Source organism: Pogona vitticeps, chromosome 4 (assembly GCF_051106095.1).
Source record: "Pogona vitticeps strain Pit_001003342236 chromosome 4, PviZW2.1, whole genome shotgun sequence".
Taxonomy (NCBI): domain Eukaryota; kingdom Metazoa; phylum Chordata; class Lepidosauria; order Squamata; family Agamidae; genus Pogona; species Pogona vitticeps.
In genome coordinates, this window is record NC_135786.1 from 46,434,199 (window position 1) to 46,448,445 (window position 14,247).

General features: G+C 40.9%; 1 protein-coding gene across 2 annotated transcripts in view; it reads left to right on the forward strand.

Annotated features, from left to right (window-relative positions):
- LOC110086561 (uncharacterized) overlaps positions 1 to 14,247 on the forward strand; it is an 83,903-nt gene that overhangs the window by 35,878 nt on the left and 33,778 nt on the right. Inside the window, exons 2-5 of one of the 2 annotated variants that reach the window (XM_078391846.1) lie at positions 2,127 to 2,340; positions 4,399 to 4,462; positions 6,282 to 6,671; positions 10,427 to 10,497. In XM_078391846.1, the coding sequence (XP_078247972.1) occupies positions 2,127 to 2,340; positions 4,399 to 4,462; positions 6,282 to 6,300 (297 nt within the window). In that variant the 3' untranslated portion in view covers positions 6,301 to 6,671; positions 10,427 to 10,497. The remainder of the gene's footprint in view (positions 1 to 2,126; positions 2,341 to 4,398; positions 4,463 to 6,281; positions 6,672 to 10,426; positions 10,498 to 14,247) is intronic. The other variant, XM_078391845.1, reaches the window with a different exon arrangement.

The window sequence follows — 14,247 nt, forward strand, 5'->3', positions numbered from 1 at the left end:
GCACAGGTGTAGATGAACAGACCTCATGATTCCTCTTTTTCCTTCCGTACGTATGCTTTGATGGGGGGGAGGCTGAACTGTCATATGTATGTGTGTGTTGGGAAGATTCTTTTCGCTCCCCCCAACTTTCTACTCTGTTTTATGTTTCTGTGTTTAAATACTGTTTCTGTGTCCTGCGTCAGACCAATGGAATGAAGGCACAGGTTGTAAAATACCACTGCGTAGCTTTAATGCAGATTTGGGGATAGAGGGAAAAGAGAAGTATAGTTTTTGGGGACTGCTATCTAACCCCTTCTTCCCTTTGCTCACTTTTAACTTGGGCACATTTGAGAACATTGCAGAGGGGTTAGCAAAAAACACACTGGATTTTTAAATCTGGGAGCCTGTATCTCCATAGTTCTGAAAAGTGGCAAATGATTACGCAATGATCCTTGCCTGGCATGTTACTGGGTTTTAAAGCATCAGAGGGACAGGTACACTGTGAGTCCCCATGCCAGCTGCTAGAGGCTGAGTTAAGAAAGAAGAATAGCATTTAGGAATTAAATGTCATCATTTTGGCGTTGGAAAGTTGTTTACCTTGCTCTCTCCGTGTCTCCATGTTGGCAGTCTTCCAGCTCACATGTGATAGTCTTCCCTGTACTGCTGCATCATTAACTGAGTGCCTGAGCTTGCACATGATTGGCTGGGGAGGGCTCTCACTCCAAACACACATTTTCATTGGAGAAAAAGGCAGTGGCAGGTGAAAAGCTGCTTCAGATTGGCTGAGGCCAGGATATCAAATCTAAATGTTCCATTCCTCTTGCTTTAAAAGGGGTTCAGAACAGTTTGTGACTTAAAATATCATCTATTTGCTTTCACTCTTTCTTTCTCCCCACCCAGTCCTCTGTCTTAAAGCAGGCATTCTGGAATGTATGTGTGTTTTCAACGCTGGCCATTTAAAAAGCAAAGAAAAAAGAAAGCAGGAACTTAACTACTGTGGATTAGTTTGGTTTATGACTGGTCCAAGTGACGCAGAAGGAAAAACAAATATTCTGTGACTCGAGTTGCATCAGTGACAGGCGTGTTTCCGGCTGCTGTGAGACAAGCCATGATGACGTGACATTATTATAGGCTTCAGAGGAGACAACAGAAAGAGACTTTTGATGGGTGTCTACCTCTGTGAGTGGAGAAACTTAAGTAATTTACTTGTACTATAAATTCTTCAGGTCACGGGTGTATCTATAAAAATTTGGACAGATTTGTATGTTGAAATCAGTCTAGGGTTACATCCATGTAAATTCAAAGTCAGTGCTGTTTCTGGATTGAATGAAAACCGAACATAGTGGTAAGAAGTCTCCCTTCTCTTGTTTTTGTTGTCTTAAAACTATGCAGCTTCTAATATAGTTGGAGAAGGATAGCTAAAGAGACCAAAAGAATAAATGAGAGCTGGGGATTGGGTAGGGTAGGGTGGGGGACATTAGCATAAATAATGAAAGTCTGAGAAGAACAGGGTTCTTGTTTTAATCATTTGATGAGATGTGTTTTTACCATTTTGGCCCATCCCTCAGCAGTTCTAGTAACAGAACTATTCCATTCTGGAAGCTGAAATCTATATTCTCTTCTCTTTGGAACCTACTTTGAAATCGAGAACAATTTCCATTATCACATACCACAAGAATATACTTTTCTTGTGCCATTTTCTCATAAGATGCTCTATCGAGCTGAAGGTTTTATGATGGTGTAAGGCTTCATGTGGGTGACTCACCGGCATCGAGAGAGTCAAGTGTAGCCATTCGGCAGCAGTTTGCTGGCTTTGGAACCAGATTGTGATTCTCCATCTTGATTTCTTTTAAGAGTATTCAGTTTTAAGGGTTGTTGTAAGATGTGTACCTGCCAGTTGCCTTTAAAAGCCCCAAGAAAGATAAATAGGCATAGTCTGCTGTTAATATTTACTAGCTTGAAGGGGGAAGGAAAAATAATCAGGAAGCCATTTCTATAGACAGACATGATATATTGAAAAGAGGAAGGCAAAGAGATACGGCAAATAAACCCTTCCTATGCTGTTGCCTCATATACACGTTTTCCATTTTCTGTTTTCCCTCTCCTTTGCCAAGCCTTTTGTCTAATTTGAGATTCTTTCATTGTAGGTACATCGTCTTCTCGTTTTTCCCTCCTCCCCCACAGTGAGTCCCTGCTCTGCAGAGGTGTCTCCTCCGGAGGCAGTCTTGCGTCCTGCAGTGCTAGTTCCGCAGAGGAGGGCAACAGGAGAAACAACTATGATGGCTGCTTTGGTGCAGGGATGGTTCTGTGCTGAGATGGCATTTGTTTCTGGCAGGAGCGGGGAGAACATAACGCAGCTGGGTATGTTGGTAGAGCACTGGGTTAAATTCATTTTAACCAACGCCATCTAAACAGAAGTTCTTGTGCTTTCTAGATGTGGCCACTAGGGGTTGCATATCTGCTTCCTGACACCTGGTGCTTCGTAATGGCGTACCTTAATATTTTGGGGAGTGAGCTGAATTCACAGATGAGGAATGGAGAAGTAAATAACATCTCCCTTCTTAGTTCTACAGTAGAAACACATTCCAGAAGGTTTAGGATTTAGTATGGAGATTTATTTGTAGCCCTTTCTTGCCAGGCTTGGAAATATTTGTGTTTCTTGTTCTTGTCTTTTTAAGACCGAAATCTAAAAATCAAATTTTTTATTGTTGGCTTTTAAAATTTACTGCCTTGGTCACTGACTTCTCATGCAAGGCTATTTGAATCTGGGGGATCTGAAAACAATGAGAAATGGGAAGGATATGACCTTTCTTTGGACTGATTTGAAAAAAATACTATGGAGTTATTATGGCTGTGTGTACGAATACAAGCGGCATCAGAAGCATATGAACTCCGCCAAAAGTGACATTGAAACTTATAGGATTAGTCTGGAAGTCAGATGTATTGGCTGTAGTAATAGGCTGCGAGTTTTTTTTTTTAACCTTTGAGGTAATATGTTCTTTCTGCCTCTGTTTTTGTCTTCCACAAAGTGGGCATGATAAGATCTGCCTCAGAGGAATGTTCAGAACTGCAGTTCTTTTATATGGAGCACTACCAATCACAGTTTTGGTGAAGAACACATAGGTGAACCAGGAGAAGGCATTATGAATCAGGAACAAATTATTTCTTGCTTTTCGGCACCAAATGCAAGCAAATGGGCATTATTCCTAATTGTGCTTTTTAGTTTGTGGTCATTTGTCGCACAACTGTTTGCTGTTTATTTGAGAAGGTGGAAGACATAAATAAGACCTGAGAAGGTGTGTGAGAGGGAGAACCTCATTTTTAAAACTTTTGCATGAAAAAACAGTCCTAATCAAAAAATGGTTGTCGTATCTGTATATGTGCTTTTGCCCAGCTAACAGCAGAATATAGATGGAGGCAATAGCACTCCAGGCCATTTTGTTCCTGGCAGTGTAGATTCAGGGCTTGCAGCAGTGCTGCTGTCAATTTCCATGTCATATTAAAAAGTCTTAGAGCTTTGTGTCAAGAGCTTTGCTGCTGCTGGAATAATCAGAGGATTTCCTTCCTCTTTTTTTTGTTTGTTTGTTATATGCTGTCAAAAATTACTGTTTATAAAGATTGCCCACTACTCCTTTGAGTCCCCAAGACTAAATAAAAATCATCAGCACAGTCTTACTACGTAGTTTTCATCCAATGCACAGCCATATTTTGTGATGGTTTAGGTGTGGCTTCTGTCTGCCATATTTTCCTCCTTACTGTGGAGGGTAAGAAAGTGGTTTGCCTAGAATCTATTATGGCAATGCTGGTGGATGTGAATGAATATGAAATATTTATTAACAGGGGTACGTATTGTACTTCTGGAGGAAGAAGCAACAGAGAATTGTGCTGCTTCATAGCTTTGGTTAATTAGCATTCATGTTTTTCCTTAAATATATTAACTTGATTTTACAAAGAAATCTTCTACCGAATGACTACTTCCTCTTGCAGAATTGTTTGCCAGAAATGAATGATGCCACGAAGCTGCTTCAGTAGCCATTTTGCTGCATCACCATCTACTACTAGCATATTCCAGAAGCCCATATTATATTTACTTGTGTTTTGATGATTTACGCCCAGGACCAACATCTTCATTTCATTACCATATCTCCCTTCTGTAATAAACTATGCCCAAATATGAATTGAGAAGCAGTTGAAACCTCATATTATGAGGGAACACTATATTTTGTGTCTAAAAAATGGCTTAAATTAGTCAGGGAGATACTAAGGTTAGCTTCCATTTTCTTTAACATCTGTGGTTTCTCCTTGCCTATGCTTGCTTTTGCAGCGTTCGGTGTTCATTTGCTAGAGAAACGGGATGCTAAATGTAGAACGGCCATGGGTTCTATTTCAGATATAATTATTTGCTCTCTTCTCTCCCAGGTTATTTACTTGAGCCACAACAGAATATTTTACTTCATCTGCATTATTCAATAATGAAGCCAAGGTAATGGGATAAGACTCTTCAATAGATAAAAAGAACTTTCTCGGTATCTCATGAATCTGCTTGTGGCCTGAACAAACAGTAATCTAGCTTAGGAAATAGTACAAAATCTAAAGATGTCTTGGCCACACTTTGATGCAAATGAAAAAAGAAAGTAAGTAGGCCAGTCATCTTAGAAAATACAAAGTTGTTGTATAATGAACAGATGACTCAAGGTTAGGTCCCTAAATAACCAAACAGTAATTCATGACCTTTGGAATATCTTCAAAAAGTATGCAGGTATGGGCCTGTTTATTCATAAACTTGTATTCACATCTTAGTGTTACAACCCTTTTGTTGCTGTGAGTTTCTTGCTGCTCCCTTATTTGTATTTTTATTCTCAGACGATCCTTATAGATCGAATCATCTCTGTTGTTCATGGTATGTCTAAAGCTATCCGCAATGTGTTGTTTCGTGTGTATCCTCATACTCTTCTGCCAAAAAGTAGCATACCACTCTATCTTTTTGTACCATCTACTTGCTTACTGCTATTTTTTTCAAAGTACTAGCAAATCAGAGAACTGATTCTTCTTTCTCTTCTCCTGTCCTTTTATGGTAGTTATTGGCAAAGCTATCTTGAAAGTTCTGTGATTAGGAAGTTAAAACTGACCCTGCAGAGAACTAGCAGCTGAAAATCCTTAATCTAAATGCGTCATACCATTTTTCCTGAGTGTTGGTGTTTTGGGAAACTACTGTAAGGCCATCACTGTTCTCATATTTGACTAGCTAATTTGAGATGCACTGCTGATTTGAATGATACACGTGAAGTTTAAAGTTTGATGTTGACTTGGACAAGTGCATATAAATGGAATAATACTTCCTCTACTCTTCAGACCTTTCTTATTTATTCGGGGACTTAAGTCCACCACTCCTGGTGTTTATACACAAGTAGAATGAAATTCAAGTCTAGTCTCAAGTAATAATAAAAAGAGAATTCAGGGTTTGTTTGTTTTTCCAGTTCAGTCATACATTTCTAGTGAGGTAGGCGTTGCCTTACACTAGCAAAGACATATGTATTGCTTATGTGGTTTGAATTTTGGTCCACATGTGTATAAGCATAGTGGACTACATAACTAAGACTGGATTCATGGAGTCATTTTCTACTTCTTTATGTTGTGATATAAGTAAAATCAAAGCAAGCATCCCTGCAATCCATCCTGTATATCATCCGTTTGAGAAAAAGTGTTGCTCTATGAATACTGTTGCTGTTACATGTACCTACATTGGAATTTAGATTTCCTGTTATTTTTATTGTCAGTTTCAGGCCATTTCAGGAACTTTGTACATTTGTATTTTTACATTACAATTAATGAAAAAGTAAATTACTTGAAAGTATCCAAAGTACTTCTAAGATGATTTATTTATTTATTACCATGTTTCATAAAATGTAAACCTTTTGTTCCAGATAGCAAATGAGATTTGACAATTTTCAGAAACCCATTTGATATGGTATGAAATATGAGTTTGCTCTTCAAAGAAGAAGAAAGCTCATGGGGAACATGCTTGCCAAAATAGTTAATTGGTTCAGGCCTAATTTTGGTCTTGACTACAGTTCAGCATATTTAAAAACTTGCATATGTGTACTTTTAAATACTATTGTAGAAAATGTATATCAGTGTGCTTCAGCAGAACAGAGTAGAGAAAAACTATAGACCACTTAGTATCACTTTTCTCTTCTTTATACCATAATGGCAACTTGCATGCTGCCTGCACTCTAACATGTGGCAACTGTATGTAAAGAAGAGCTTTCTCTTCCTTCTTTTCCCTTTTCCTTTCCTTTTAGGTCTACAAACTGTAGTTGAGACTGCTTTGGTATATCTTATGAGATACAGTAGCATCTTGATGCAATGAAGGCTTCAGCGCAATGGGTATCTTACTGCATTTGTCTGTTATGGATTTCCAGGGTGCTTCTCACTTAATTGTCCTATAGATTCCTTGCAGTTAGTATTTCAGAATGTTCCCCTGGACACTTTGAAAACCATGTAGCCTTTTTATACATACAACCCACAGAGCTCGTCTCAGGGATTGGCATCACCAAACGTCTGTTGAAGTCCAAACTTGAACAGAAGCCCCTGTCCCTCCTTATCCTCCGCATTGCTGCCAAATATGCAAGCACCAACAGGAACAAGAGCAGCAGCCTTCACTGGATTTGAGTCAAGCACAGAGGAACAGGGTAAGTGAACAGGTAGTGGCAAAGATGGGAAACAGTTCGTTTATTGACTACAGTATTCAGAATCCCCTTTTCACTATTGCCACCAGCCACCCTGCTGTGGGATTCTAGGAGCTGTCATCTAAAAAATAAGACACCTCTCTGTCCAAAGGTGTTGGTGGTTCCGGGGGGGGGGGGACAGTCTACCCTGCACATCAGCATTAATTGGAGGTATTCAGAGTCCCCCACCAATTGCTGGGGTAACTTCCTTTTTGAACAGGAAACTAGACCGTTAAGCCTTTCTCCAGGTGAGTCCCATTTAAATGTCTGTAGGTGTGGATCTCTCTGGTGGAACTCCTAGAATGGAGAATTCGGAAAGCTGATGTCCAAAAATCCAGGTGGCACATCCCTAACGTTACCCAGAAGTCCCATCTTAACAAAGATATGCACCTGATATTTAAATGTATCTACATACTGCTGATTAGTATGGAAGAGAGAAGCAGCTATGTGATATCTTATGTGATTTAACGAGATGTGAGTTTTGTAGTCAGCAAACTAGTCTTCATTCTAATCTGAAACATGGTTCAGTTAGAATGCTGTTAATGAAAACTACATTTGGGGCAGAAATTATAATAAGACAAGTGAAGTACAGTGATGCCTCACATTACGATGTTAATTCATTCCAGCAAAATCGCTGTAGAACGAAAACATCATAAAGCAATTTTTAAAAGCCCATAGAAACGCATTAAAACCCGATTAATGCATTCCTATGGGCTTGAAACTCACCGTCCAGCGAAGATCCTCCATAGCGCGGCCATTTTCGCTGCCCGTGCAGCGAGGAATCTGTCCCAGAAAACAGCAGGCAGTCTTTTTTTTTTTAACCCGGCCATCATTTTGAAACTGCCAATCAGCTGTGCGAAAATCTTCGTTTTGTGATAATCGGTTAGCGAAGCACGTAACCGATCATCGCAAAGTGAAAAAACCCCATAGGAAACATCATTTTGTGATCGCTTTTGCGATTGCAAAAACTTCTTCGTTATGCGATTTCTTTGTTAAAAGAAGCGCTTGTCTTGCGAGGCACCACTGTATATTGCAACAAAATATTGTAGTGTCTCATGGCATGAGCCTCATGACCCAGTGGTTGAATTGCAGTACTGCAGCCAAGACTCTGTAGCCAACTTGAGGTTGACTTGCCTTCCAACCTTCCAAGCTCAGTAAATTCAGTACCCAGCTTGCTGAGGGGAGGGCACAATGTGTAGCCTGCATAATTAAATTGTAAACTACTCTTTAAGCAATATGAGGTGGTACTTAAGCAGAACACTTTGCTTCAGTATTTCCCCAATGACTGACAGTAGTGTTTCTCTCAAGGTTCTAAGCAGGGCAAAATAGAAGTCTTAACAGTGATTATCATGGCTGCTAATGGACAGTGGGGCAGAAAAGAGTGCTTATTTTCTGCCTTCTGAAATGTTCACCCGCCTTTAGGCACTTCATTGTTATGTGGAGGAAAGGTTTCTGGAAAGCAGAAATGGAAAAAAAGAAGCTCTTTCCTTCTTCTGAACTGTTTTACATAATACAGAAATAGGATTTTTAAATTGTTTTGCAGCTTCCATCCTCCTGACCCCTCACTCACATCTAGGATACTATAAGACAAAAGGAATGTCTTGTGTTCATGATTCTCCATTACTCAGCACCGTTATGTGAGCTTTAGCTCCAATAACTTCAGCAGTATACACCCATCCTCAGAAGGCTCCACCCCAAAAGTAACCCCCCCCCCAGGGACCCTAGTGGGGCTTGTAGCTATCTAGCCAGAGAGCAACTCCCCTATGACCTCCCAACCTAACATTGTTACTGTTTCTTGAGTTTCCTTTCTTTTTTCTCAACACATTCTAAGCAACTCTGCAAGTCTGTACTGCTCTCTGGGAAACTTCCTCAAATGTTGATGATACTGTTTTTCTTAGAGCAGTGGTTCCCAAACTTAGGTAACCCAAAACTGCAACTCCTAGGAACCCTGGGCAGCAGACCTGGTGGTGAGGGCTTCAGAGAATTGCAGTACCAGAACCTAGGTTACCCAAGGCTGGGAACCACTGCTCTAGAGTCTCAAAGGAACAACAGAAAATCACTTTAATGCCATCCCATGTGGCTTCTTTACAGGTCTACAGTAATCTCAAGGCAACTTTCTGGAAGTGCCAATGATGTTATTTTCTCTAGGTTTCTACAGCAGAGGAGCAACCTAATGCTATAGTGGGAACGGCATCATTAGTTTCGAGAAGGCTTCCCAAAGACCACCACTGACTCGCATAGAAGCCACACAGAGCATATAGCTTGTTAAAAAAGGGGGGGGGTGTTAATGAATATTACAGGGTCATTTAGGAGGAACTGCAACAAGAAATGGGAAAGTCTTTGTACTAGAGATGCTGAAATTCATCAGTGCAGCACCACAGCTGCTGAGCGTCCACTTTCTCCACTCACCGGACAAGCTGGGCCACTTACCGTGCATTGTGCAGCACCAGGGTCCTCCTTCTCTGGCAGCACTCCAATCCAGACAGGAGCTCAGACTGCTCGTCCCTTGCCGTCTCCAGCACCTGACCACTCCAGTGAGGAAACAGGATGGGGATTCTCCCTGCACAGCCGATGAATGGTCAGCTGCCAAGGGAGGTGGGGAAAGGAAGCCTGAGCTCCTGCCCAGATTGGAATGCCGCCACAGAAGAAAGACGTCAGCATTGTGCAATGCAAAGTAAGTGGCCCAGCCGGTCCAAGGGGGTAGGGTGAGTGGACAAACAGCTGCTGTGGTGCTTCACAAATGTTGGCATCTCTATTTCGTACTCCTTACATGGGGGTGAAGTGAATGGTGGACTCATTATACAAAGGGGACTGGAGTTAGCCACCCTCACCCTGGGGTACTTTGTTGCAGGTCACTTTGCTGCTTACAACAATACCAGGGACTGAAGCATGCCCTCAGCAAATAAGCAGCCCTTTGAATATTGCATGGCCCTTGGAAACCACTGAACACATTCAATTCTCATCAGTTTCTTTATAGTGAAGGGGATTTTTTTTTTAGAAACTAACATATATACATATACCATGGTATCTTTTCTGTGAGGGGCCCTGTTTCGTTGCCAGATTGAAAGACACAGAACCATTGGATATGGTATTATCAGGATCATTTTACTATAGTTTTGGTATTGTATCCTATTTATTTCTCAGCACAAGTTCTATGACTTAACCTTTCTTTTTATTGCCTTCATCTACCCACCTGGCCAAATTCTATCATAGTTTCTTACGTCTCTTTGCAAGGGAAGACCATTGTAAAGTGCACAGGGACTCTTTCTCTTTTATCAGAAAATGTGGAGATGGCACATTGCAGAAAGCTCTTTTATGAATACTAAGCAAACCAACAAGCAATTCTGTAGTGCCACAGATTTTTCCAGCTGCCACCTATGGGGTCCCATAATTAGTGCAGTGGGAGTAGGTACATTAAACATTCCCCACCACCACTGTGGCTAGAATTAGCTCTTGTACAAGCGCAGCCCTATTCTTTACTACAGGCAGCTTGCTAATGTTACCACTGTGAATTCTTATATTTCAAGGGAATCTTGTCCTTTGGTGGGAGGCAGAGATTTTTAAAATCATGAGTCAGGTTTTCATAACAAATTGAAACGGCAGTTCAAATCGGGAGCTATAGATATGGGCATGGGGTTTTGACTTGAAGATGTCATAGATTCATGTCATATACTGTTTCCAGAGTAAATGCTAACTTCGTATATCTTCCCTTATATCAGGCACCAAGCCAGTCTGCAGAAACTGGAAAGAAGAACTTGTAATACCAGTGATCCCTTCTCTTTTAGACAAGGTTAGTCGATCACTGGTGCCATCAAAAACTGATGTGATAAGGCACCAAAGTGCTCACAAATGTCTGACTTTTCTGTTATAAGATTAGATCCTGCATTTAAACTAGATTCTTACTAATGCTGAATTGGTAAATTATTCTATAGCTTGAGTTTTCTGTAACAATAGTGGTGGCCAATTCCTGTTGTAGACAGTGGAATCAGGGGCCCAATATTTGTGGACCAATGAGTGGGCTATACTACTTTTTTGGGATCTGTGGTTTTCTGGATTCTCTGCACCCTCTTTTGGTCCTGAACATACTAGAAGAACTTCCATTAGACAGAGGACTGGAAAGAAACAGGCTTCCCAGTTTTGCAGATATAAAACCAGTCAGGTTCACTTCTAGATGTGCATATTAGCTTCAGCCACAGAAGGAGGAATCCTGGTTCCCAGTATTCGTGTAATGTTTACAGGGCTTATACATATAACAGAGAATTACAGAGATAGATAAACCAGTTGATCATATATATATATGAGAGCAACTGGTTTATCTATCTCGGTAATTCTTTGTGTTATAAATCACTGATAGGCTGACCATCCTGCATCTGTTCCCTTTTGGAGACTGTTATTAGAATATAGGTTTTTGTTGATATAGCATGTTATGGAGTTGGGAAAGAAAAAATTCTTTACGAATACAGTCTTAGCCAGAATCTTACTGATGTTTGTGTAATTGTGGCTAATTGATGAGGTGTTGGGCTATGTCTCAGCTGCCTGCCTCGGCACATGCCTATCTGTGTAGGCATCCTTCAGTCTCGAGAGACTATGGTATCGTGCTCTGTATGGAGGTCTTGGAACAGTGTCTTGTGTGGTTGAGAAGGCCAATTTGAGAGTGACAATCCCTTCCACACTGGAGACAAATCCAATCTGTCCCCTGTCCAGCTCCCTGGTTTTGCTTGTTTCGGGACTGCCTCTTTGCCTCGGTCTGCTGTACAAGTGTCTCTTCAAATTGGGAGAGGCCATGATGCACCGCCTGCCTCCAGGCTGAACGCTCAGACGTCAAGGTTTCCCATCTGTTGAGGTCCATTCCTAAGGCCTTCAGATCCCGCTTGCAGATGTCCTTGTAACGCAGCTGTGGTCTCCCTCGGGGGCGGCTTCCCTGCACTAATTCTCCATACAGGAGATCTTTTGGAATCCGACCATCAGCCATTCTCACGACGTGCCCTAGCCAACGTAGACGCCACTGTTTCAATATTGTATACATGCTGAAAATTCCAGCTCGTTCTAGGACTACTCTATTTGGAACTCTGTCCTGCCAGGTGATACCAAAAATCCGTCGGAGACAACGCATATGGAAGGTGTTCAGCTTCCTCTCCTGCCGTGCACAAAGGGTCCAGGACTCGCTGCAGTATAGGATGTGCTCAGGACACAGGCTCTATAGACCTGTATTTTGGTGTATGCCGTCAACTTCTTATTAAGCCATACTCTCTTTGTGAGTCTAGAGAACACGGTAGCTGCTTTCCCAATGTGTTTATCCAGCTCGACATCTAGGGAGAGAGTGTCAGAGATTGTTGAGCCAAGGTACACAAATTCATGAACAACCTCCAGTTCTTGCATGGAGATAGTAACAGAGGGAGGTGAGTCCACGCCCTGGCACATGACTTGTGTTTTCTTCAGGCTGATAGTCCAAAGTCTTGGCAGGCCTTGCTAAAATGATTTATGAGTTGTTGGAGGTCTTCAGCAGAGTGGGCAACAATGGCTGCATCATCAGCAAAGAGGAAGTCCCGCATGCATTTCAGCTGGACTTTGGTCTTCGCTCTCAATCTAGTGAGATTAAAGAGCTTTCCGTCTGATCTAGTCCGGAGATAGACACCTGTGCCTATCTACACAGTGAGATGCACACTGGCACCTCATCAGTTAGCTGCAATTAGCTCTAGCAAGTTATGCACACCTTATGTAACAATAGGATTCTGGCCTTTAGAATGAAACAGGCATATAAAGACCAACACACAATTTGTAACTACAGATGAGTCTTTCATTTTGTAACAAAAGAAAAAAACACACAAAAGTTTCTTTTTTGTTTTTCTTTTACAATCACAGAAAGCAATCCTCTTAAATATGAACAATTTGTTTGAATGAAAGAAGGTTAGACAAAGGTTTCGTGCTTCTTTCACTTTGTAGAAGTGCATGGGGAATTTTTCATCTAATAGATGTTCAATGGGAACATCTGGGAGGCAGGAATTTTGAATCTGTAAAAGGGCTTGGATTGGTTGGAATGTGGTGAGGAATGCTCTTTATTTGCTTTAGTAATTTCTTGTTGTTGTGTGAATTCCTGGTGTGCTCTATATTGGACTGTGCAGCTTTGCCTCTGTGACCCCATATTGGATCCCTTACTTGGGGACCACTTTCTCCCTGTTTCTTTGGAGTATTTTTGTTGTTGCCTCCTTGGGATTATTTTCCCTGCTTGATTTCTTTCAGAACCTTTTCTTGGCCTGCTTGCTGGGCTCAAAGAAGAAGAGATCAAGTTGTGTATCTGTGTGGCAGTGGGTATCTCCCCATATTCTGGTAGTTTTGATTTGAGGGAAGCTTTGACATTTATTTATTTCATTTATGCCTTTATTTATGCCTTTGCTTGTGTTGTTCTTTGGTTAATTTACTTTGTATTCTGCTAAAGGTTTGTATTTTGGTGTGGGAAACGTTGACCGTTTTGTTTGGCAGTAGTTGTTGCTTGAGTTTGGAGTAGATCAAATCTCTTTAGGCTTGCCTCTAGTTTTTCGGGTACTTTTAATGGTTTTTGGAATAGTGCATGATTTGGGGGCGGGGGGACAAAGCAAAATGATCCAAAAGACCTGTTTGTGATAAACAAAAGGACCAGTGCATGAAAAACACAAAAACAAAAGTGGGACCCCAAAAGAACTGAAATGAAACAAATAAGAAAATTGTCACTGTGCACATTATTTGTAACTGTATTTACATTTTTCTGTGAATTGATAGCATTGCTTCCTGTATCTGTGTGTAGGCCTTTGTTTTCATGTTTGCTATATGATACTGGTTTTGTACTACTGCTTGTCCCATCACCAAATTCTGTAACTGGGTCATTTGAAAATTGGCAACTATTTTATTTCTTTCTGGAATACCTTAGGATTTCCTCGTCCTTTTCATTTGTTTACCCATTGACTATGCTGAGAACAATTCAGTACAGTTTGTAAATAATGATGTATATGTGGGATGAAGGGGAGTTACTGGAAATTCTGGTCATAACTGGGTTTCAATTTGTATTAGAATGTGTCTGGTGCGAGGGAGGTAATTTTATTGGTTCCTGTGGAAAGTTGAAATTTTGTTTGGTGCAGTGCCACAACCTCTTCTCCCTCCTCTGAATTTATTTATTTTATTTATTTATTTATTTATTTATTTAATTTATATGCCGCCCACTCTACCGAGAGGTCTCTGGGCGGCTTACAATAATTTAATTATGATGTTTTATGAATAATTCACTGGGCCTCTTACCTTGTTTTTACTTTAGAAGGCTTCTAGCCCATAATCAGTTTGTGAATGGATTGTGCTATATCAGTTTGTTGCATTTCAAACACCTCAAGCATCCCAAGTTATCTTTCTAAAGAGGCATTTTTAAAAGAGGGATGCCTCTGTGAAAAACATACAGATGTATAATGGAGCTTCCTAGCAGCCAAACCGGCCTTGAAAAAGGTGTGCATCCTGAAACAGATAGTGAGTTCAATTGCTAGGTGTAACTGTTAGTAGCCACGACAATGGAGAAGTA